This window comes from Silurus meridionalis, chromosome 17, assembly GCF_014805685.1.
Source record: "Silurus meridionalis isolate SWU-2019-XX chromosome 17, ASM1480568v1, whole genome shotgun sequence".
Taxonomy (NCBI): Eukaryota; Metazoa; Chordata; class Actinopteri; order Siluriformes; family Siluridae; genus Silurus; species Silurus meridionalis.
The window spans coordinates 5,526,339-5,551,481 of NC_060900.1; the positions used below are offsets into that span (position 1 = coordinate 5,526,339).

General features: G+C 37.0%; 1 protein-coding gene across 1 annotated transcript; it reads right to left on the bottom strand.

Moving 5' to 3' along the window:
* Nucleotides 1-475: 475 nt before the first annotated feature.
* On the bottom strand, nucleotides 476-24,320 carry cacna1fa (calcium channel, voltage-dependent, L type, alpha 1F subunit a). Its single transcript, XM_046870403.1, has 48 exons — nucleotides 23,952-24,320; nucleotides 23,090-23,282; nucleotides 22,682-22,787; nucleotides 22,024-22,163; nucleotides 21,720-21,862; nucleotides 21,392-21,544; nucleotides 20,910-21,106; nucleotides 20,301-20,404; nucleotides 20,005-20,147; nucleotides 19,292-19,357; nucleotides 19,113-19,179; nucleotides 18,991-19,017; nucleotides 18,306-18,466; nucleotides 17,762-17,987; nucleotides 17,386-17,593; nucleotides 16,747-16,867; nucleotides 15,881-15,950; nucleotides 15,700-15,760; nucleotides 15,524-15,581; nucleotides 15,291-15,387; nucleotides 14,576-14,705; nucleotides 14,303-14,362; nucleotides 13,986-14,092; nucleotides 13,778-13,865; nucleotides 13,327-13,434; nucleotides 13,190-13,242; nucleotides 12,948-13,094; nucleotides 12,556-12,757; nucleotides 10,586-10,744; nucleotides 10,296-10,406; nucleotides 10,093-10,176; nucleotides 9,915-9,935; nucleotides 9,547-9,681; nucleotides 8,891-8,956; nucleotides 8,684-8,775; nucleotides 8,403-8,562; nucleotides 7,224-7,351; nucleotides 6,972-7,068; nucleotides 6,538-6,640; nucleotides 6,196-6,297; nucleotides 5,843-5,967; nucleotides 5,436-5,552; nucleotides 4,714-4,919; nucleotides 3,263-3,406; nucleotides 2,155-2,633; nucleotides 1,931-2,043; nucleotides 1,395-1,703; nucleotides 476-1,253 (listed from the first exon to the last, which is right to left on the bottom strand). The coding sequence occupies exons 1-48, from the start codon at nucleotides 23,968-23,970 to the stop codon at nucleotides 1,044-1,046; spliced, it is 6,216 nt and encodes a 2,071-aa protein (XP_046726359.1). The 5' UTR covers nucleotides 23,971-24,320; the 3' UTR covers nucleotides 476-1,043.
* Between the last annotated feature and the right edge of the window lie 823 nt (nucleotides 24,321-25,143).

Consider the following 25,143-nt stretch of genomic DNA (forward strand, 5'->3'; position numbering starts at 1 on the left):
CTTCTGGTCTCGAGTCCACAAACCTTTGTCCATGTAATGTAGAAATTCTCATTATTGCGAAAAAAATAAGAGAAATAAGAAATGTCGCATTGTTCTGAGAGAATCATGACAAGTGGGTCTTCTTACTACAAGAAAACGTTTTATAAGAGCGAGAATGCAGCTTGTTTCTGCATTTTTTTTTTTCTGTGTTCTTAAGGATGAATGTTAGGGTTCATACCTACAATGTCATATCTACAATTTGGACCTGGCTTGTATTTGAAAATTATGAATTAATTTATGATGCCTGAACACATGTATAAACTCACATAACACTAAAACATGTATGGTAACCACTTTATACCTATAGAAAAAGGAGGGACAACCAAAAACTAATTAAAAGGGTTAAAATTTCAGACTAGAGAATAAAAACGCCTTTGATTGTCTTTCTTTGATTGTGGAGGAAAAACCTGTATTCAATGAAAAAAAGAGATTTAAAAGAGTAGAATAATTTATTACACACATAGAACTCTGGAGCATCAGCATAATAACAGACGTAATACCAAAGGCTAATGCTCATTGTGTAAAATTAAAGAGTGATTAATATAAAATGAGACATTTTTCTATTTTTAATTCAAACTATCTTTATAACACAATAATTTTAGGCATTTTTAGGCATTGGATCATTAAGATTACTAAATGTAATATCAAAAGTTTTTCTAGGCTCATTTTCAACAGATCAGGTATCAATCAGTACATCTGTTAAATCATACTCTGCTATATTGTCAGGTAAATCATTATTTATCTAATTCTGTGGACTTATCCATTTCATCTAAGCAGAGACGATTCAGAATCCTATAATTACAGTAAGTTGGTTACAAGATCTTAAATCTGCTCCATTCCAGATCCAGAATTTAAGTGTCATTATGTTGGAAAAGCACTTGGTCAATACACAATCGTGAATTGCAGTTCCATTTCTGCACCAGATTGCTTTCGTTGTATGTCTCTTTCTTTATTTTTTCTAATACGCTTTCATTCTCCTCTTTCATTTGGTCATAGTGGGAACTTCAGTATGAAATCACACAGTTTATTTCGTCCGACAGATCCTCCTGAAAGTGACTGATTGGCTGCCTAGGTGTTCCTTGGCTCAGCAAACCGGACGCAGCTGTCTCCATCTCATCCAGAGTCATGTTGCATGCGTCAGCAATCTCTCGCTTAGTAAAGTCTACGAATTTGGGATCTTTGGCGTAGAGGCCCAAGCCTTCTGATATCAGGATCTGAGGAAATAATGTCAGTGTAACAAGTCAACATTTCAAATGTAAAAATAATACAAAAGTATTTTATAGCGCTGTAAATAAATAACTAACTATAGTAAAGTAAGTAAGATGAAGCACCACAATAGCTTCCAATGTACTGACCGACTCTACAAGGCTGTCAGCACTTCCTTTCTCCACGTAGCCAGGGCCTTGGTGGGATGGCACCCTCAGTGTAGCATATGCCTGCTGCTGAGAGACACCCTGGTTTGCCTGCCACCCAGGATGAACTGCAGCTGGCAGGCTAGTGCTGCCATTAGTTTCGTTCCAAATTGTCTGTGTTCCACCTGCTTCATCCACCAAGATTAGAGGAGCATAAAGCAGACGACCTGGCCGCACCGGCGTGTTTGCCCATGAGGATGATGAGGCTGCTGAGGACATGCTACTGCGTCGAGAGTCATAGTTGTTTTGTATCTGTAAAGGGGTTTAATGGTATAGTATATCAATTCTACTGTATGCTATAAATTGTTTTTTAGTTGACTACTGAGGTACTTGCGGTATTGCACCCATGCACTGAATCTTTTGGATTCAGAAAATGCTTTAAAGGGATTACTATACAGCAATATATCACCTTTCAGTATTGTCACATATTTTTTAAAACATCTATAAATTATTATCTGAAATATTTTAGAAAGCATTACTTGTTCTCGTGCTCTGCATGGAGGTGAGTTCTGGTGATAAGTACCAGGGATCGGGATATCATCAGTGCTGTCTTGTCTCCTCAAACACTGGATAGTGAAATTTGGCCTGCGTCCTAAAACAGCAAAACAGAACGAGGAAAATAAATAGTGTAAAACAGCTGTGTACTGGTGTACAATTAGTGTTTATAATAAAAATCAATCATATGGCCAAAAAGCTTTTTCACCTGAAGGGGTGGGAGGAAGGAAGCGTTTTCGAGTGTATCCTTTACCATTTTGTCGTTTGCCACCATAACCATTGCTACTGTACCCACTGGCACTGTACCCATTGCTCGAGTAACCGTTGCTGTGGTAGCCGTTGCTGTGGTATCCATTGCTGTGGTATCCATTGTAGCCATTTACTTGGTATGTGCTTCCATTGTAACCATTTGTGGGTAATGTGTTGACACTGTACCCATTTGTTGCCAAAACATTGCCACTGCTGCCATTTGTAGGAGAAACATTGCCATTGTATCCGTTTAAATGGCAGGCGTTCCCATTGTAGCTACTAATAGATTGAGTGTTTTCATTATACCCATTTGCAGCAATTTTGCAACTATTGCTGCTAATGTTATCTGGCTGAAATGAAGCAGAAGCTGCATTATTGCCACTGGAAACTGGAGGAGGTTCTGTCTGTGTTGATGGAGGAGCTTCTGGATGCTGCTGTCTGTTTATGGCAAAGGTTATATGTCGTAACATTCAAAGCTTTAGTAATAAAAAAAAAAAGCATAAATATCTCATATTTTAAACTACAGCACACTCAGAAGAAAACTTTTGATTTCAAACACTTCAAACTTTCAGAGTTAGTTCACATTCTGCTTTATCGTTGTGGCTAATTGTGTTCAGATGCACACTGGCTCAGCTAAGAGCACTTCTCCCACTACTTCAACACAACCAAGAACACAGAACACAGTGACCTTGTGGTGCTGCACAAGGTCACAGCCTACATAGCGACATATCTGTTAAATAATTATATAAAGAGGTTATTCATTCATTCTTTAAAGGCCAACTATTTCATGAAAAAAATCATGAATCCCTGGAGACGATGAAAACAATCTATTTCTGTATCTATTTTTTCCACCGCCTATGAGAGGGCTCTATTCATTATGTGCAGGGAAGAATCTCTTTTTCATCTGCACTCTCAAAAGAAACTTAGTTGAGCATTCAAATGGATGCGAATCATGGGTGAATACACAACCCTCTCATTACCCCCTCAGTATATTTATCCCATCCTCTTTCTTTATCACGATTCCTTTTATAAAGGCTCATCAGTTTCTGACTGATTGCTCTCCCCACCTGTCATGTGACACTGTACTCTGAGTATCTTGACTCTGTTCTGTAGCACTCGGTACTCCGTCTCCTGTCCCAACACCTTCTCCTTCCCCTCCTGAACGCTGCAGCTTTTCATCCAAAACAGGTGGTGAATGAGTGCTGGGTGGCCTAAAGGGCAGGTATTAAATAAACACTTAAGATATTAAAAAAGAGATCAAATATTGGGAAATTGGAGGATTCTTTTCTTTAGATGCATTTTCATTATAGTTAACAAGCCATTCGGTTAATGTCATAATTTTTTTAGTATATCTGTGCATTAAATAAGGTAAGCAGCAAGAGAGAGACTACACTGAGAGAGAGAAATTTTAATCCTTTATATGCAGTTCAATACCAGGTGTTGTAAATAAACTAGAAATAAAATATGAATTTTGCTTGCTCAAATTATAGCTATCATTATAGCTCTCATGAAAAATCACAGCCTCAAAAATCCCATCCCACAAAATTATGTCACTAATAATGGATAATGGATATACAGTACATCCATAAAGTATTCACACCTTTTCCACATTTTATGTTACAGCCTTATTCCAAAATAGATTAAATTCATTCTTTGTCCATGTTTGTTGAAAATGTTTGCGAAATTATTACAAACAAACAAAAAAAAAAAAAAAAAAGAAAAAAATTCCCATGTACATAAGTATTCACAGCCTTTGCTCAACATTGTGTTGAAGCACTGTTGGAACCAATTACCCTTCTAAGTCTTTTTGATTATGATGCTACAAACTCTTGGTTCTTGGTCACGTCCCTGACTAAGGCCCTTCTCCCCCGTCCGCTCAGTTTGCCCGGGCGGCTCCTCTCTTGGAAGAGTCCTGGTGGTTACAAACTTCTTCCATTTACGGATGATGGAGGCCACTGTGCTCATTAGGACCTTCAATGCTGCAGATATTTTGCTGTACATTTCCCCAGATCTGTGCCTCAAAACACTCCTGTCTCAGGCATCTACAGACAATCCCTCGAACTTAATGGCTTGGTTTTTTCTGCTCTGACATGCACTGTTAACTCTGGGACCTTATATAGACACGTGTTTGCCTTTCCATATCATGTCCAATCAACTTAATTGACCACATGTGGACTTCAGTCAAGTTGTAAAAACATATCGAGGATGATCAGTGGAAACAAGATGCACCTGAGCTCAATTCTGTGAGTCATGGCAAAGGTTTTAAATACTTATGTACATGTGATTTAATTCGTTTTTTATTTGTAATAAATTTGATGAAATTTTAAACACACTTCTTTCATGTTGTCATTATGGGTATTGTTTGTAGAATTTTGAGGAAAATAATGAATTGAATGCATTTTGGAATAAGGCTGTACCATAAAATGTGAAAAAAGTGGAGAGCTGTGAATACTTTCCGGATGCATGATAACTCAGCATCTTAAACACTTTATAAATAGTTTATAAATACTGTGCTTGCCTTGAGCTGGAATTTAGAGCCCACAGTGAGCTGAGTTTGGACTGACTGGTCGCCCACCGCCTGGGCAGAGGAATCAACCTGTGAGGTTGCTCAAGCATCACCTCATTATCAGAGAGGGCCGAAGTCGGTCGAAAGTCCTTCAGTGCTTCCTCTAGCCTCAGAGAATCACAAGGAGGGGGTTCGATGCTCACGCTAACCTCTTCATACTGCAGGGGGAAAGGAGTGCCCACAGGGGTCGACATGGTTGGAGTTAGATGTGCATCGCTGAAGACACTGTCACTCTGTAGCTTTGGAATGAGAGAGGCAGTCTCTTCTAAAGGTGATATTATTTGGATTTTATTCATTTATATACGGAGTAACCATTGTGGAAAAACGTCCAAAACTTTGTCCAAAATATATCAAAACTAGACATATTAAAATGGTGCTTAATATTTCCTAAAAATCACATTTGCATGTTTAGATTTCTTGGTACTTTGAAGTCAAAATGGCTGGAATCTTTTTTGACTCCCTCGTTCCCTCATTCCTTCCATCTGCTGTCTACACTCCCTACTGTGCACATGCACCTGTTATCTATAGGATCTTGAGACATGTAGATAAACTTTGGGTCTTTCTAATAGTTTATACTAATATTACTATTAAATTAAAACAGAAGGCCTGGATTTATGAAGCGTCAGTTTCTAAGAACATAAGACATGTCATTAAAATGATCAATTGCAGCTTACCCTGAAGAACTCCTCCTCTTCCAACATGTCACCTTCAAGCACCTCCTCCTGGCCTTCCTCCATTTCCATAGCCAGCCTCATCTCTGGTGCCAAATCCTGCAGGGTCCTCAGGCCAGCCTTAGAAAAACAACAGAGCAGAGTCAGAGGGTGACATTTAGTGGTTTATATATGAAGCTTGAAATCACTCTATAAAGCCAAGTGTGATGAAAACTGTATGTGCTAGTGAAATTCAGTCTTGTGTTTGACAGATTGGAAGCATAGTGCACTAACATGGAAGGACATTTCTGACATTCAATTTGTTAGTCACTCTATTCTTCATTAGGTTCTTAGCATCTGACAAAATAGACAACTAGCCTTGGTCTATCAAATAACATACAAGACCCAGTAGACATATGCTAACTGTGCACCTGAAGGGAAGCTGACTTATCCTTGCCCTTCTTCTTTTTCTCTTTTTCCTTCCTTTTACGGTACTTCTTAAAGTAATCCTGGATGAGAAAACTTGCATAGAATTTTCCTGCAGTAACCTCCTCTCCTAAAGAAAATGACATGCCACAGATTAACACAGACTAAGATCTAAGCAAAACCCATGTGTTGTCTTTCAGTAGCATCAATAAAATCACTACTGACTCAAAATGCTTTAGAAATATACCAAAAATATAATACAATACTATATTCACAATACAGTATAGTATTGAAATATAGTAAAGATTAGGATTCTGAACTGCAATCTGCTATCTAGTAGTTGAATATAGCTGAGTACCTGCAGGGGGTGGTATAACCTCATCAAGAAGTTTAGGCTTGGTTCGCTTCCAGATCTTTTTAATAATGGCTCTCAATTCTTCATTCTCTTTGTCAATTGGACCTGGGGATAGACGATGATTAAAACAAATTCAAGAATTCAATTAAGAGGCTAAATTATTAATGGCAAAGTTAGCCTGCATTGAATCAGTCCTGTGTTTGCCAACAATTTATATGTTAATTTGGTCTTATTTAGGTGTAGCTCTACTTTGTGTTTCCTCTTGGGTAATGAAAGAGGTTTTGTCTTAAATTAAGTTTTGGGGGGGGTTATATTAATTGCTATATTTGTACTGTGCACACAGACCTTCGGTTTTGATTTTGAGTGAAGATCTGACGAGAGCAAACAGGGTCGCGTTGAAGGACACAGTGCCATCAGGATGAAGAGGCACGTTCATACTGACCAGCCTCTGCAAAAATTAATAGATGGAGAGAGAGAGAGAGAGAGAGAGAGAGAGAGAGAGAGAGAGAGAGAGAGAGACTAATTGAATTGCTGAGTTAAGAGTTAACTGGGAGTTAAATACTGTAGACGGACTGAGTGTGTCAGCTGCTTGCTTGGTCTCTGAGACAACCACATGTTACATGCAGGTTCTAATGTTTACCAAGACATATTTGTGACAGTGAACTTTGTACTGTATTTAAAAAAAAAGATCTCGGTTACATTAATGATACAACAGCTCTTGCAACTATTATAATATACACCATTTTAATTCTGTATTCATGTACAGTATAGTTGCTTACCCTACAGGCCACTCGATGAGGACAAAGTTTGCCAAAACCAAGAGGAGGCTGAATTCGACGCAGCATAGTCACAACCTCAAGGTGCTTGATTCTTCCCCTTTACAAAATATGCAAATATTTTAACTACATCTTTCAAATAAAATAAAAATTTTGTAGGTATTTATGATGTATTCAAATGTTAGTGATCTTTTTCAGAACATTGTTGTCTTTTTGCAGATTTTTACATAAACAATAATAAACTGTTTGTCTTACGTTGCTTCAGGATCATAATCTGACCACACTCTCTTAAACTCATCCAGATGGTGAGTGCCCAGCACAGTCCAGTCCCTGGTTAGATACTCAAAGTTGTCCATGATGACAGCAATAAACAAGTTAATAATCTAAAATGTAAAGATACAAGAACTAGTTATCATAAATCTTCTCACAAGGGCTGCAACAACTTATAATAATAAAAAAATCTATAATAATTAATAATGAAATTCATTGTCAACAAATGCCATTATCGATTATTTCGGGCTGCTCAAGTTCCAGGTTTGCGTGACGGCTGCAGGAAAAAGTGTGTGTGACTCCTAAGTCATCTAAGGCATAGGAGTATTTTATATTAAACGCAACAAAGAAGACTGTAACCTGTAAGTTATGCAAAGGAGAGCTTGTGTGGTATGAAGAAAAAACACTGGTGTCACAGATGGAAGTGAAACATCAGCACGTAAAGCAAAAACTGTATAATCCTCATCATATGAAAAAGGTAAATTTAATGAAGTGTATAAACTGTTCGCTTGCTAACTTCGGGACAGGCACACTGGCTCGTGACTCGTGAGCGTCAGGTTGCGCAATCAGCTCAGAAAACTATAAAATTTTAAGTCACTGATGCATATTTTTTTCCCTTTTTATAAAAAAAATCAAGCATGTTTGCTTGCTGTGTTTCATTGTTTTTTTAAACGTGATTTACTGCGGCTTTACTGTACGTTCAAATGACTGTATTCAATGTCTGTATATTTAATTTATGCATATATAATTTAATTATTATACATAATTAAGGACATTATATATTTTAGATCTTCATAACTGAACAAAATGTGTATTTTTTGAAACAGAAATTGTCAAAACAATGTTTTTTGAACAATATTTTCTATTGTTTTTAAAAGCATTGTTGTCAATTTGCCATCTGCAATTATCATTAAAAACAATACAAATGTTGATTTAAACAAATTGCTTCATATACTCAAATGCTGTTTTTTTTAATTTTATTTTTTTATTTATTTTTACAAAAAGTAACAACCCAGCATGAGTGAATTTGTTCAAGGAGAAATCCCTCATATACTGCTCAACATGCAGCCACTATAAGCTTTAAAAAATGTCAAAATTAAAGATACTTGTGGCTTTTGCATTTATAATTTTTTTTAAATATCTCTATATCTCATTCTTGCTTACCAGGAAAGCACACAGAGCAAAGAAGCTGATGAAATACAGATAGGACAGATTGCTGCCACAGCTGTACTCCTCCCCTGGTTCATAATCTGACTCAGGGTCACACCGTCGTCCTGGCAGTGCTGCCAGCATAATGTCCTGCCATTGCTCTCCTGTTGCACATCTTAAGTAAAAATAATAAAAAACAAACCATTGGTCAGTTATTAGTATAAATATTTTACCTAAATGTAAAGTTGCTATAATTTTGATGCAGAAGCTCTATAAATACTGTGTTGTGCACACACCTGAAGAGAAGGAGTACTGCCATGAAAAATGTCTGGAAGTTGTTGTTTCGATTGAGCTCGGTGTCGTCGTCTATAGCAATCTTCCCAAACGTCTGTTAAGAAGGAAAAATGTTCAAGGTATAAAAAAAGAAACTCAGAGTATGAGCAAAATGAACAAAATGCATGGAGATAAAGAAGAAAGGTATGTGGTGATAAAGGTGTGTCTACCTGCATCCCGATTACACCATAAATAAAAAAGATCATCGCGATGAGCAGACCTACATATGGCAAAGCCTAAAGTAAGAGAGTAAATGTGAAAAATAAAAAAATTAATAAAAGATTTAAAAAAAGAGATTTAGTCAGTGGACTCATATGCTACTGCAGGCAGGGTGGAGTGGGTGGAGAAGAGTGGCAGGAGTGATTTGTGATAGAAGGGTATCTGTAAGGGTGAAAGGGAAAGATTATAGGACTGTGGTGAGACCTGCGATGTTGTATGGTTTCGAGACAGTGACATTGACTGGAGGTGACAGAAGGTGTAGCAGGATGTTGTTTATTGAATGAAATGAATTTATTAGAAGGACTGAGCAGGTAGGACATTTTGGAAACAAGGTGAGGAAGGCACGATTGAGATGTTTTGGACATGTGCAGAGGAGGGACATCGGGTATACGAGTAGGAGAATGCTGAGAATGGAGGTGCCAGGCAGGAGGAAAAGAGGAAGACCAAGGAGGAGGTTTATAGATGTGGTGAGGGAAGACATGCTGGTAGTTAATTTGAAAGCGGTCATATTACAGAGCAGTATGGAGATATATGAACCCCTAACGAGAGCAGCTGAATGAAGAAGAAAAAAAGAACATATATCTGAAAATTGACATTTAGAACAAACCTGTAAAGACTTCACAAATGTCCAGAGAAGCGTTCGAATGCCCTCGCCTTTGCTGAGCAGCTTGACCAATCGCATGACTCGGAAGAGCCTAAAGAAGGTGATTGACACCTTGGAATTTTCCCCATCCCCCTTCCCCTATTAAAAGTATACAGTATGTGTTATATATGTCATATAATATGTTATCTATGTGTTATATCTTATCCTAGAATGCACAAGATATAATATATATTGCAACCTTCTGTGATGTTATTATGTAGTAACTATATTAACATCTATGTTTTACAACAGCTTTAATGCTTATTTGCTTGTGATTAAAACAGCGTAGGTTAAGATACAATTAGGGCATGCTGAAAATAAACTTGCCACACCTCTCCGTGGCCTCCACCACCCTGTGAGAGCAAAAATAAGAGGATTCCGGAGAGATCATGCACAAAAAAAGAGATGGAAAATGTGTGAGGCAAAGTACAACACAACACAACACAACACAACACAAGAGATTATATGTTATGTGTATTTGTGAGTGTAGTGAATAAGTGAAATACTAACACTAAACTCTGCAATCATGATGTCGACCAAACTCCCCACCACTATTAGGGCATCGAAAGAATTCCAAGCATCTATAAAATAGTGCTATGGAAAGAAAGATGAGAAAGTGTTTATAAAATATTGATCATTGCATTTTCTTCCCCCAAAAGAATCAGCGGAAAGGCATTAAGCTTGTGTTTTAAACTGTGTGAAATGGGTCTTACATATGGCCGAAGAGCAAGCAGTTTGATGATCATCTCGATAGTGAAGAGCAAGGTGAAGATCATGTTCAGGATGTCCATGACAAAGTTGAACAGCTTTGACTGTTCGTAGTGCTGTTGATACAGACATTAAAAACGGGTTTGCATGTAAGTGTGCATTGAGCTCACTGTGTTCTTCAGAAACACATCATGGTGTATATGATCATCTTTTTACAAATCTATGCAATAAACTTGAGAAGTTACTGATGCTGATAAAATAATGGAGTGTAATAGATGATGTGTGTTATACACACCTGTACAGCCAGCGTAAATGTATTGAGCAGAATGAGAACAAACATGATGTATTCAAATTGCGAGGAGTTAATGATTCTCCAGAACTTCAGCTGTGATGGGTTTTTAGGTATGTAGATCTGTATAGGTTGTGCTTTCAGTGCGTAATATACACACTGCCTCTGAAGAAAGAAATAGTGCTGTAAGATTCTTGTGGAGAAATTATATTAGTACATTGTAAACTCTACATGCACCTGGTGAGTGTCATCTTGTGGTCAAACTATACATATATATATATATATATATATATATATATATATATATATATATATATATATATATATATATATATACATATGTACATACAGTTGTGTTCAAAATTATTCAACCCCAATGCTGTAAATGGTTTTAGGAATTTAGTGTACATTTGTAATTGTATTCAGAATGAAATCCTACAAGGACTTCTTAAAGAACCATATGCAACTAAAATGACATCAATTAGTTTTGTAATACAGTAGTAAATGTTTCTTTTGTGAATTCTTCATTGACATAATTATTCAACCCCTTAAAGACTACCACTCTGAAGAACAGAGGTTCAATGAAGTGTTTTCAATCAGGTATTGAAAACACCTGTGGATATCAGGAGCAGCAATAAAGCCTAATAAGCACCAATTAGGCAGCTTTAAAATGACTGTGATACTCAGCTCCTTCTAGACATTTACTGGTGTGGTTACAAACATGGTGAGGTCAAGAGAATGGTCCAGGAAGACAAGAGAACAGGTGATTACTCTTCACAGGAAGGGCAATGGCTATAAGAAGATTGCAAAGATGTTAAACATACCAAGAGACACCATAGGAAGCATCATTCGCAAATTCAAGGCAAAGGGCACTGTTGAAACGCTACCTGGTCGTGGCAGAAAGAAGATGCTGACTTCGACTGCTGTGTGCTACCTGAAGCGTAGAGTGGAGAAAAGTCCCCGTGTGACTGCTGAGGAACTGAGAAAAGATTTGTCAGATGTGGGTACTGAAGTTTCTGCTCAGACAATACGGCGCACCCTGCGTAATGAAGGCCTCCATGCCAGAACTCCCAGGCGCACCCCCTTGCTGTCCCCAAAGAATAAGAAGAGTCGACTGCAGTATGCCAAAAGTCATGTGGACAAACCACAGAAGTTTTGGGATAGTGTTCTGTGGACTGATGAAACAAAATTAGAACTGTTTGGGCCCATGGATCAACGCTATGTTTGGAGGAGGAAGAACAAGGCCTATGAAGAAAAGAACACCTTGCCTACTGTGAAGCATGGCGGGGGGTCAATCATGCTTTGGGGCTGTTTTGCTTCTGCAGGTACTGGGAAGCTTCAGCGTGTGCAAGGTACCATGAATTCTCTTCAGTACCAGGAGATATTGGATGACAATGTGATGCAGTCCGTCACAAACCTGAGGCTTGGAAGGCGTTGGACCTTTCAACAGGACAATGATCCCAAGCATACCTCCAAGTCCACTAGAGCATGGTTGCAGATTAAAGGCTGGAACATTTTGAAGTGGCCATCGCAGTCACCAGACTTAAATCCGATTGAGAACCTCTGGTGGGACTTAAAGAAAGCAGTTGCAGTGCGCAAGCCTAAGAATGTGACTGAACTGGAGGCTTTTGCCCATGATGAATGGGCGAAGATACCCGTAGATCGCTGCAAGACACTTGTGTCAAGCTATGCTTCACGTTTAAAAGCTGTTATAACTGTAAAAGGATGTTGTACTAAGTACTAAGATTGCATGTCACTTGGGGGTTGAATAAAACTGATAATGATGTGAGCTCAGAAAAGACATTTGTGGTTATTTCATTATAAATGTTATGTTATATTTGTCTGACCTACACGTGCCTCTTTGATTTAATTGTAAGCAGGATGACTGAATGATCATAATCAATGTCAAACCAACCAAAACAATCAATTTCAGTGGGGGTTGAATAATTTTGAACACAACTGTATTATATACTGACTTGATTTTTGTTCAACTCGCAGTTCTTGAACTCGACCTCTCCTTGTTCGCGGAACGTGATGATGACAAAGCCCACAAAGATGTTCATCATGAAGAAGGCAATGATGATGATGTAGATAATGAAAAAGATGGAGATCTCCACACGACAGTTGTATATGGGGCCTCTGTTCTCAGCGTTAGCGTCGATGGCTTTATATAAAATCCTTAAAAGGATCACAGATCAAACACATTTACAAAGAATAGATAATAATAAAATAATACATAAATTACATAAATAGTTTTGTCGACAACATGTACATTTTTGTTTTCTATTATTGCAAGAAGTAAGGGTTAGAAAATGTTGATATGTTGGATGTTGATCATGTATTATTAATAACTGGTGTATAAACTCACTGTGGCCAGCCTTCAAATGTAGAGACAGTGAAAAGAGCCAACATTCCCATCAGCACGTTATCAAAGTTGAAATCACTGTTCACCCAAAACCTCTCCTTCACCATTGGATGATTCATATCGCCATCTTTATACACCACAAATGTGCCTCTGAATAAAACACACATTTATTCATCAGCAAACAGGCTACTGAGGCTAAAATACTATTAGGCTAAAATTTGTGAGCTCTGAACACTGATGCGCACTTGCATTCCTCTGGTGTGTGTTTGGCCTCATCTGTGCATCTATAAAAACGCCCCTGAAAGAACAAATAGCATCCATATGAGACCCAAATGTGCATTAACGGTTTAGTAAGAGTGTTCTTTAGCATTAGTAATGCTACCTTAAAAAGCTGCACTCCAATGCACGCAAACATGAACTGCAGGAGAGTGGTGACAATGAGGATGTTGCCAATGGTACGGATGGCTACAAACACACACTGGATCACACTCTGGAGACACAAATGAACACACCAAAAAATGGACACAGTAAGTGAAATGTCTAGATCAGGGTTGCCCAATACGTCGATCGCGATCTACCCATCGATCCCAAAGGTAGTGTGGGTAAATCGCATGCCATTAAAAAAAATTATATTTATTTATGCATTTTTATAGTAGGTAGATCATTTTGACTTGGTCATTTAATAAGTAGCTCGCATGCAGAAAAAGTGTGTGCACCCCTGGACTAGATGATTAATAGAAAATATATAAATAATATAATATGTCATATAAGTATGAGAATTATGATGTAATAAGAATACACAGTATTATGTGGTCAGTCAGTTGTTGGTGTACCTTTAGTCCCTTTGCTCGGTTGATGGCTCGGAGAGGTCTGAGCACTCGCAGTACTCTCAGAATCTTTACCACAGAGATGGCACTCGAACTAAAGCAACAAAAGACACATGAAGAGTCAGAATACAAGGCTGAATGAACATTTAAAATAGAATAATATAAAGTAAAAAAAAAAATCAGTGTATAGGCGGAAAATCAATGTGACACTTACTGCAGAAAGAATGAAGTGAGAGATACACTGACGACCAGCAGATCCAAGAGATTAAAAGCATTTCTGCAGAAGGAGCCTTGATGAAGGAATGCACCATATACTGTCATCTATGTCCAAGACATAAATGATTATTAAGTCACTAATAATGTTGCACAGACAGCTTTTCACAACTTGAGCAGTCTAAGCTCAATGTAAGACAACTAAATATTGGCACGTTTAAACTCTATGTAGATCTACAAACATATTTACACCTCGTAGAGATTAATACAATTCAGACTCAAACAAAATGATAGATTTGAATTAATTAACAGGTTTACCTTTAATATAATCTCAATGGTGAAGACAGTGGTGAAGACATAATCAGCATAGCCAAGCATCTAGAGGGAGGTATAATAAACTGTTTTTATTAGTGTTTTCTTGAAGATATTATTGTCTTATATATATGATTATATTATATATATACATCAGGCACAATAATAAAAATAATTATGCAAAGTAACTTTGCTACATCACTTCTACTTTCTGAAACAGCACCAAACAAAACCCATCAGGATCAATTCGTCGAACTCTTCACAAACTCACTGACTTACAATGTTGCGAACTGAATGAGTTTTGATTGGGTCCTCAGCAGCCAGTGAGAAGCTACTAAAGATGATGAAGAGGAGGATGAAGTTGGTAAAGTAAGGATGGTAAATGAGGTTGTGACAAGCGACTCGGAGGCTAGACAGACAGAAAATTTAGGAAAAGAATGTCAGTGATGGTTCAGGAAGGTCAGTAAAAGCTGTACAGATAGAGAATCAAGAAAACAAAGCTACAGATAAAAAGACATGTAATTATCCACTTTTACATTCATTTCAACTTTATTGGAATAATAATTGTACAGTGGTCCCCCAGAACTCGCAAGTGTTACGTTGTAAGTTCCAAAAATCTGTGAATTTTGGACGCACCCCCGCAGCCCCTATGGAACCTTAGTGAATTAATCTAGACATTATGTCACTTTAATACAATAATGTGTTTTAACACATTTAATGAAATCTGTTAATGAAAACATAAAAAAGTGTTATTTAAAATGTTATTCCTGACGTTCCTGAAAATTCGGTCCCCGCTGCGGTTTCCCGCAAATTTTAAGATAATCCGCACCGCAAATTATCGGGGGTTGACTGTACTGAGACTGAATACAATACAGGCATATAACTGACAGGGTTAATGGGCCGGGTTCAAGAACTCCTAAGAACTTCTCTGGTAGATACAGAATTCTTATTATTTGCTATAATGAAACCTGTACATTTAGCTTCGACTACTCACCAGTTTTTCTTTCCTAAAATGAAGAATGAGCTCCCATCAGGTATGGGGACAATTTTCTCTTTGGGCTGAAAACTTTCCACTTTCATTGGAACAGCACCTTAAAAACACAAAGTAAATCTTAAATTACTTCAAATCATTTGCCATGCTACAATCTCTAAATCTTAATAAAATATTATAATTTAACATTTATATGTAATCATATCCATTATTTAACATGACTTAAAATCGGTTACCCTCAAGGCCTTCAATTGCTCTCAACTCTTCACTCTCTTCCCATTCATCTGCATCATTCTGGAAAAAAGTAGAAAAAAAAAATCACAAAAAAGAGAAGTAGAAGATATAATGAAGGGGAAAAAGATTGAATAGACAAGGTAAAGAAAAACAAAGCAAAAAAATTTTAAAGTCTTACTCCAGTTTCATCATCTTCCCTGTCTTCATCATCTTCCCACTCTTCCTCTTCTGGTTTTTCTCTTTAAAGGAGGTTCAACTTGTTAAAATTTAAAACTAATAAATGATGCAGGAGAGCAAGTACTTTGTCAAATAAAAAACGATATACTGATATGTTTTAGAAATCTTTTTAAGGCACATACTCTTTTTTCTTTTTGCCATTTCCTGCTAAGTTATCCACAGCAATAGCCAGGAAGACATTCAACAGGATGTCTGAGCAAAAGTAAAGATTAAGGAAACACTAATTTGATTGAGTTTTGTCCAATTTCACGAGTAATTTATCTAAGACTATTGTTGTATTGTTGTGGAAATTAAAATCTACATAATTTTATTGAAAAACCTTAAACACAGTATAAAACAAATTTTAATAGGAACTCGAATTGTTTGGTTCAGTTCACTTCAGTTCATTTATCCACATAGGGAAAATACTTTAGCAGCATACTCACACAGACATTTAGCAATTTACAGTTAGTATGTGTAAAGATAAATAAATAAATAAATAAATAATCATTACATTTATCAATGATCATTTAATTTAAAAATGACCAGTATATCTGACCATTAGGTACCACTACAAAAAGAAGAATTGAAAAAATTAATTGCTTGCGGTACAGATCATTTTGACTTGTTTTTCGAGCATCCAGGAACACAATATTGTCAGCCAGTGGTAGCTATTAAAAACTGTAACATAAAGGAAGCTTCTTGTTACTCACGATGATGTTATCCTTTCTCAACACTCTTTCTTTATATACATTCTCCATACTTTTTAACTTTATCCCTAACAGTTTATTTGCTATGGTTACCACCTACCCCAGTGAGCCTTTGGATGAATTTTCATACCAACAAACCACACAAAATGTCATAATGCTTTAAAAAATTGTCCATTCTGCTATGGACAATTAAAAGAAAGCAATTTTTCCTGGCTTACATTATTAGTCCATTCAATCACACCTAAGCTGTATTATCTTCAAAGGTATAGAACTGAATAGAGATGATGAATAAAGGATACAGTTACCACAGACAAAAAGAATGACGAAGTAGATACAAACGATCATGTTGGGGAAAATAGGCCCTCCGTATGCCATGATACCATCATACATAACTGAGTTCCAGTCCTCTCCAGTTAGAATCTATAGTGAGACAGTTTCTCATTGTGAAAAACTGCATTTTCCTCATTTCATGGCTATTACATTTAAATTGCATTATCACAGATAATTAAATGAATTCTGTCTATATAACTAGGCATCATGTGAGTAGCGTAGGTGATCTGTCTACGGCTTCTGTTTTATTTGAGTTGTGTTTGAAGCAGTTCTAATACAAATCAGTTACATATTAACATTAAAGTACAATAAAGATTTACATATTGAATTCTTTCACAAAAACCACTCTAAGAGAGTCTAAGAGTTTAGGATCAGACATACAGCTGAATAGCTCACTTTGGTGGCAGCATATTTATACCAGATTATGATTAAACATAATGTTCACCAATTGAAATCATGCATTCATGTGAAAAGAAATGGAGATGAATCATAAAAGTCACATAACATGACAGAAATGTTGGTTTCTGTGGATAGAAATGTTGGTTAAAATATAATCTGCATGCTGTACCTGGGTATAGAGATGACAACCTAGCAACAGAGGCAGTTACCTGGAAACAAGTGAGCAGAGCAGAAGGAAAGGTGTCGAATGTGCTTCTCTTCATCTGGGTCTCATCAAAGTTGAACTTGCCACCAAACAGCTGCATACCCAGCAGGGCAAAGATGATGAGGAACAGGAAGAGGAGCAGAAGCAGGGAGCAAATGGCTTTCATCGAGTTCAGCAGAGAGGTGACTAGATCTGACAGAGCAGACCAGTGACTGCGAGAAAAAGAGGTGGAAATATATATATATTTACACAAAAGTACCCTACACAATATCTACACTTGCCATGCAAAACAATATACACAGAGAACAATTCATCTAAATAGAAATCCTAGCATATTGAGCTGAAACATGAATTAATAAAGTAAAAGACTGCAAACTCACCGAGTAACTTTAAAGATGCGGAGAAGACGGACACAGCGCAGCACAGATATACCAATAGGTGGGATCAGGTCCAACTCCACAAGTACAGTTTCTAGTATCCCACCACACACCACAAAGCAGTCAAAGCGATTAAAGAGAGCTATAAAGTAGACCTGGAAGCCGAAGCTGTACATCTTCATCAGCATCTCCAGGGTGAACAGGGCCAGTAGGATCTTGTTGGCTCGTTCTGTGGCAAAATAAAAAGCAACCAGCTCAAGAAAAACAGCCTCAAATAATTGACTCTTATGAAAGTATTCAAATTTGTTATCAGTTTTAATCCACAGGCTGTTTTTAGTAACGGGCTAAAATGTAAAGGTCTGAAAAATACACAAATAGATAACATGGAACAGTCCACATTGCAGAGAATGTTATAAGTAGAATTAAAAACTGAGACTAGAAGTGTGTGTGTGTGTGTGTGTGTGTGTGTGTGTGTGTGTGTGTGTGTGTGTGTGTGTGTGTGTGTGCAGGTGTGTGTGTGCAGGTGTGTGTCTGTGCCTAAACAAACCCTGTATATCAGTGAGCCACTGAGGCTGGCCGTAATGCTCAGAGGCACTCGCCGTTGTGTTGAGGAAGACCAGCAGTAGCACCAGCCAGTAGAAGTTAGTGGACTTCACTGCTACGCGGCAGTTCTTTCTCAGAACTAAATTCAAATGGTAGAGCTGCTCACTGCACAGAAACCAGAGGAGAGAAAACTCTCAAGACTAAAGAACAGCTCAAAATATTTTACCATGTAGTGTACATCGCTATTAATATAGTTTTTTCTGTAAAAACTTTATGTACCCATTATACAGGACATTTTTTAACCAAGTGTTTATACATTATACACGTCACACTTTTTTGTTATTGAATTTACACCTTATAAAAAACATTATTATACATTTTTTACAATTAAAAAAACACATCCATTCAGAACAAATACCAAGCAGCTGTAGATTTCTAACACATCATGCTACTTATATATTCCTGAATATTCCTGCAAATTTCTTCTTTCAGTTTTGAAATGTTCTCCTACCTTTATTTAAAGTTTTGGACATAAAGCCATAAGTAACATTTATGGATAATTTAAATGTCCAGTCACTTAAAAAAATATATATAATAAAAGCACAAACTGTAGGTAAGTACTCAGATCAAACAGCAAGAAGAAATCAAATCAAATAAAACACTAAATGAAATAATCTTTGTTGACTTACCAGAAGCTTATAGTCAGCAGTTTGGCCCTAAGTTGTAAGAATAAGAAAATACTGAATCAGATGTACTGAAGTTTATCAGAAGCACTGAGTGTATAAAATAAAATCTGATTCTATAGCATTACTGTATTGATGCGCAGCAGCCATTATCGTCATCGAGAAAGGCCTCAAATTCTGAGTCTGAGTCTGATTCTGTAAAAAGATTTAAACCAATATATCTGTTCAAACTAGACAAAAAGACTTATATTGAAGTTTTTAATATTAATTTCAAACAAAGGTATAAAACAGCTAGATTTTAGTATACCTCCATCCTCACTGTGTTTATACCAGCCGTATTTCTTCATCATCTTTTTCTTCGCCACCACAGCACCTTATTTTAAAGAAAATAGAGAAAAGATAGATATGGGACTGTGTGTGAATTTTGTGTATTGTGTGTTACATGTGGAATAACAGTAACAGCCACTATACCGCCTCTTTATCTGTATTTGTTCAGCGCTCAATTTTGTATCTTTAACCCTCAATAATGGTGTCAGTGTGCAGTGAGATGTGTGCAGGATTATTTCATAATACCTGTCGACAATATATTTTTAAAAAAGCGTACAATTTACTACATTTATGCCTATTTCATCCCACCATGAACCTGAACATGGAGTTGAGAAGAATGAATGAATGGATGGATGAATGAATGAATGAATGAATGAATGAATGCTTTATGTTCATGTACTGAGTAAAGATTTTTGTCCAACAAGCTCAATATCAGAGCACTTGCTTGGGCATGCATAAAAGTAAAAACTTTCTGCTCTGGTGACGTTTTGTTGTGTGCTGCTGGATCTCAGTTACGATGCACAATAAATTCCCTTTGAGTATTTCTTTCATAAAAAAATTTATATATATAATTTAAAGAAAAATGTAATCAATCAAATATTGTGCCTATTCATATCGATGTTCATATTTGTACAGAACACATTAACTCTAAATACATCTCTCGTGTGTATTTGTCTGGTTTGTGTTCCTCACGTTTATTGCCATCTTCATCCATATCCTCAGCCTCAATGAGCCAATCCATGTAGCCCACCATGTCCTCTTCCATCTGCTGTTTCTCCTGTGCCTTTTGAAGTTCACCACGACACACAGCCTTCTCTCTTTCTTTAGAGAACTCACTAAGTGCACACACACACACACACACACACACACACACACACACACACACACACACACAATTTACACCACATCCAAGGCAAATCTCTAAATAGAATTAAATACAGCCTGAGTACATCAGTTCATTGCACCAGACACAATTATACAGCTCTTACCCACTCAAAACACCCAAAACAAGGTTTAGAACAAAGAAGGACCCAAAGATGACCAGAGATACAAAATAAATCCAGGGCAGCTCAAAACCAATCGCATCATTCATCTGTAAAAAAACTCAAAGGGAAAAAAATAGAGGGGGTTAAAATTTAATTTACATATCTTGATATTGATATTTGATACTGATCTATCTAATTGATTTCTGATTAATTGATATAATTAATTTATATATGTAAAACACTATACCTAATGCATACAAGAAAACAAATGGCTATAGTAGGCTAACCTATAGTACACATTTACCACACAGATCTACTGTATATAGATATTGGTATTTTAATATTGTATTGAAAAGATGGCACAACAAATATATAAAGCAAATCATGTTCAGGAACCATGATTTTATGTCTTAAAACCTTAATTCCTTCAGCCTAAACATGCAAAAGAAGTAAAAAGGTGGCTTGTGACACCTGAACTAACTTATTAATTCATCACCAGGTTAAGATTTTCAGTCTAACTCCCAATCACAGTAACAATGCAACACTGGCACAGTAAGAGAATAGGCAGACCACAGAAGAAATGAGGGAGTGACACAATAAAATAGATGGTACCCAGTATAATACATCAGTCCATCCCTCCATAGTAATGCACTGGAAAACAGTAAGCATGGCGAAGAAGATGTTGTCAAAGTTTGTGATGCCACCATTAGGGCCTTCCCAGTATCCCCTGCACTTGGTGTTGTTACCCACACAGAAACGGCCATTACCAGCAAATGCACACGGGGTTGGGTCATCCTCTACGTAAAGTTCTGTGGGGGCAAAGCAATACATTTTTATTACGTCAAATTTAGTGAATAAAACAAAAAAATTTTGGTTATTTTATAGTATATGAATATGTACTTATAGTATACTGTATATAGTATACTATATACGTATAGTATATGAAAAAATATATGCTTTTATATATATATATATATATATATATATATATATATATATATATATATATATATATATATATATATATATATATATATGATGTTTGATGAGTGCACATATTTTATGAGGTGAATCGTTTGAATGATTTGCATTACCTGTCTCAACATAGAAGCACGTCTTGTGCATTCTGCCAATGAAAAGCTCCAGGCCAATGATGGCGTAAATGATTATGACAAACATGACCAGCAGACCAATATGAAACAGGGGAACCATTGCCTTCATGATAGAGTTCAGCACAATCTGTAGACCTACACACACACAAACACACACACATTACAAACACATACTTATTACAAACACATATATTTACTAAGTATAGCTTTGCACCTGCATACACATATACAAAACAAAACACACACACACACACACACACACACACACACACACACACACACACACACACACACACACACACACACTTACTGGGCACTCCAGAGACCAAGCGCAGAGGTCGAAGTACTCTGAAAGCTCTGAGAGCTTTGACATCCAGGCCACCTGGTTTACCAGATGCATGATGAGCATCTCCTTCCTTGTGTTCTCCCATCTCTGCTACAACACTAAATAGCCTGCAAACACACACAAACACACACACAGAAAATAAATTTTCGCTTCATCGATGTTTACATTCTTATCAGTGGCTAAAACAACCACACAGTTCACATGTATAAACTGCAAAATTAAAAATCAATATGAATCAGATGAATTCTGCCTGGGAATTTGCACAAACCCGACAATGACAATGATGAAATCCAGCATGTTCCAGCCACTGCGGATGTAGGCACTGGGGTGCATGACTAAGCCATAGGCAAGGATCTTCGTAAAGGTTTCGATGGTGAAAATAATCAGAAAGATGTATTCCACTTTTTCCTGAGAAAAGACATACATTTAAATAAAGGCGAAAAAATAAAGTTATAACAAAGTATGAAGTAAAACAAAGAAACAAAGAGAAATGCAAAGATCTGCTGAGTTTATTACATTTAATGGCAGGATTTGTTCTTTTTTTTAAGCTCTCTCAACTGCATTAAAAACATTGATACGTTTCCGGACCCAACCCCCACAGCCCTTTAAAACCTAATGACTGTACAAACAGGTCAAAAGGCTAATGAGCTCAGGGTATGTGCTATATAGTAAAGCAGGTGAAGGGCAAGGGTGTGTGTGTGTGTGTTATATGGGACAAAAAGTAGAGTAATGAAAATCATCCATACACTATCAAAAAATTTGTTGTACAATTATATTTATTATGTGGTATTTTAGGAGACTTCAGTTTGATCATGTGTCGGTCTTAAAAGGTCACCAAGTGCCCTGTAGTTGGTGAAGGTGAAAGACCTGCGATAAAACTGCTCTTTTGTGTATGTTAATAACCACATCCCTAAACACCAACGTACCAGATTGTGATTGGTGGCATTGGAATCATCTTCAGGAAAGGGCCGTGAAACACCAAGGGCTACGCAGTTAGCAATGATGGCCAGCAAAATGAATATATCAAAAGGCTTATACAAAAGAGGTTAAAGGTCACATACTGTAATGTATCCAATAGCCACTTTAAACATGGAATTTGATGCCAAAGAAAATGTAAAAACATTTGAGGTTTGGTGATTTATTTTACAATCTCGAAGGGCAAGGGATTCCAAAATAGGGCTATACTATGAAATAATAAGAAATATATCAGATTGTTAGCATTGATCAGTCAAAGCATTAGACATATTTGGTCTGCAAATGCTTCTGACTCATACACACACACACACACACACACACACACACACACACACACACACACAGTCTCTTAAGGATATTTCCACTCCACAAGGGCTAGGGCGGCCATGCGGATGGGGTTGCTGAGTGTAAGGCAGCAGAGAGCTCTTGGTGCTCGGAGTTTGGACTTGTTAGCTTGCATTTGCTTTTTGGCTCCGCCGGTTCTTCTGCGCGCACCAGCCGAGCTTGTGGAATTGAGGGTGTCCGACCTCTGGAGCTCCCCTGCAGCCCCATCTGTTACAAAATACATTATTGTGTTTATATTCAACATTTAATTTGAATTATTATTAATTTATGTAACTAAGCAGTAGATAAATGTGATTAAACGTTCACCTCTGGAAGCTTTTCCAACAAGAAATTGTTTCCGTGTGCTCGTGGCACTAGTTCTGAAATCAACTTTGCCCTCATCCCTAAGATATGTACTCCACAATGTGAAAAGATTTTGGTCTGTTTACTATTAACTAATATATAATGTGTGAAAATGATATTAGGTACCAGTCACCAGGTCATCTTCATCTAGATATTTAAAAAGAACATATTTCTCTTTGACATAGAGCCCTGAAGTGGTCTTTTAGAGGCACAAAAACCCAAACCTTACAAACTATGTGACATATTTCAAATTCTACATAGAAACCGCAAGATGAGCTGTGATTTGTTTAATATATTGGTGCTGCAAAAACATATGAAAAAAGATGTACTTCATCACACTTATGTCTTAGACGGCTTTTGCACACTTAGAGGTATTTTGATTTGTAGCTAAATTATAAAGTGAACAAACCTAGCCCTAACCATAAGACATTTACTAGCAACCGGAATTATTAGAAACCCAATTTTTGTGTGCTGGCTAGTCAATATTAAGGCATTTGTTATCACACACACACAGACACACACATTTTCCCTCACCTTTGGGCAACACATCCATTTCCCCACTTGAGTCAGGAGAAATATTTCCTGTCACCTGTCTGCTGAGCAGCCTGACCTTCTTTTATCCTCTTCTTTTCCACGACTCATGCGAAAAAATCCTCTTCAGTCTACCTCATACTTCATATCAATAAAATAAAATATCTTTCTACTTACTTTTCACAGTGTTTCTGTCGGTCATTTACCTGAGGTGACTTTACAATGAGATACCTGTATACAGGTGAAAAAGGTTTACATGATAAACCCAATAAGTCTTTATGACAAAAAGCAGGCCATAAATAAAACACTGGTTATAAAATAAACACGTTTGTGTAAATAGTTTCCTCTAACTCGGTGTAGTGAATTCGCCGTTATGCGCTGTGGGTTCAGGGGATTATCTCTAGGCTGAGCCGGTTACCTGTAAACCGGTTTAAAGGAGGCGCGTGCAGCACAGAAACTTCTAGATGGCCCACTGCTTCAGTTCAGCAGCACGTGCAGCCTCAAGCTAATGTGAATTTGAAGTATTTTTAATGATTATTTTATATTATTATTATTATTATTTATTATATCATTTGTTAGGATTAAGATCAATAGCAATAGAGTTGTTTTTAGTTGACTGGAAAAAAGCAACATGGACTTGGATTAAATAGAATATGTTTAACATCTGTGTGGGGAAAATGTGTAAAAGAGCCTTTATAGGAAATTATTTCCTCCCACAATGATGAAGAGCTTCTAATATATGATATAGAAATGGTGACCTTTACTAAATGTTATTCAATAGCCATACATTTTGGATACTTGACCATTACACTTGAGTTTTTCCACCAAAACTGCCACAAAGCTGGGAGCACACAGTTGTATAGAACAGTGTAACAGAAAAAAATCTCTCGGATTTGGAACCATGAGACCCAAACACACAAAGTGTGGCCCATGGAGACATTGCTGTGTCCCAATCTGTCCACGCTCTATTCTAAAATCCTCAAAGATTAGAAATGGTGTGTCCCAAATTGTAGCATGGTGAACTAGTGGATTATTTTTTAAATGTAAATCCACTGAAACCTTTTCTTCAGACTTTCTTCAGATTGTATAAGTAGGTGGGTCATCAGTGACCAAACTAATTATCGGGGGGTTGACTGTATTCCCACCTCGTTCCTAGAAAGACTCTACGTTCACAAAATGCACAGTATGGAAGATG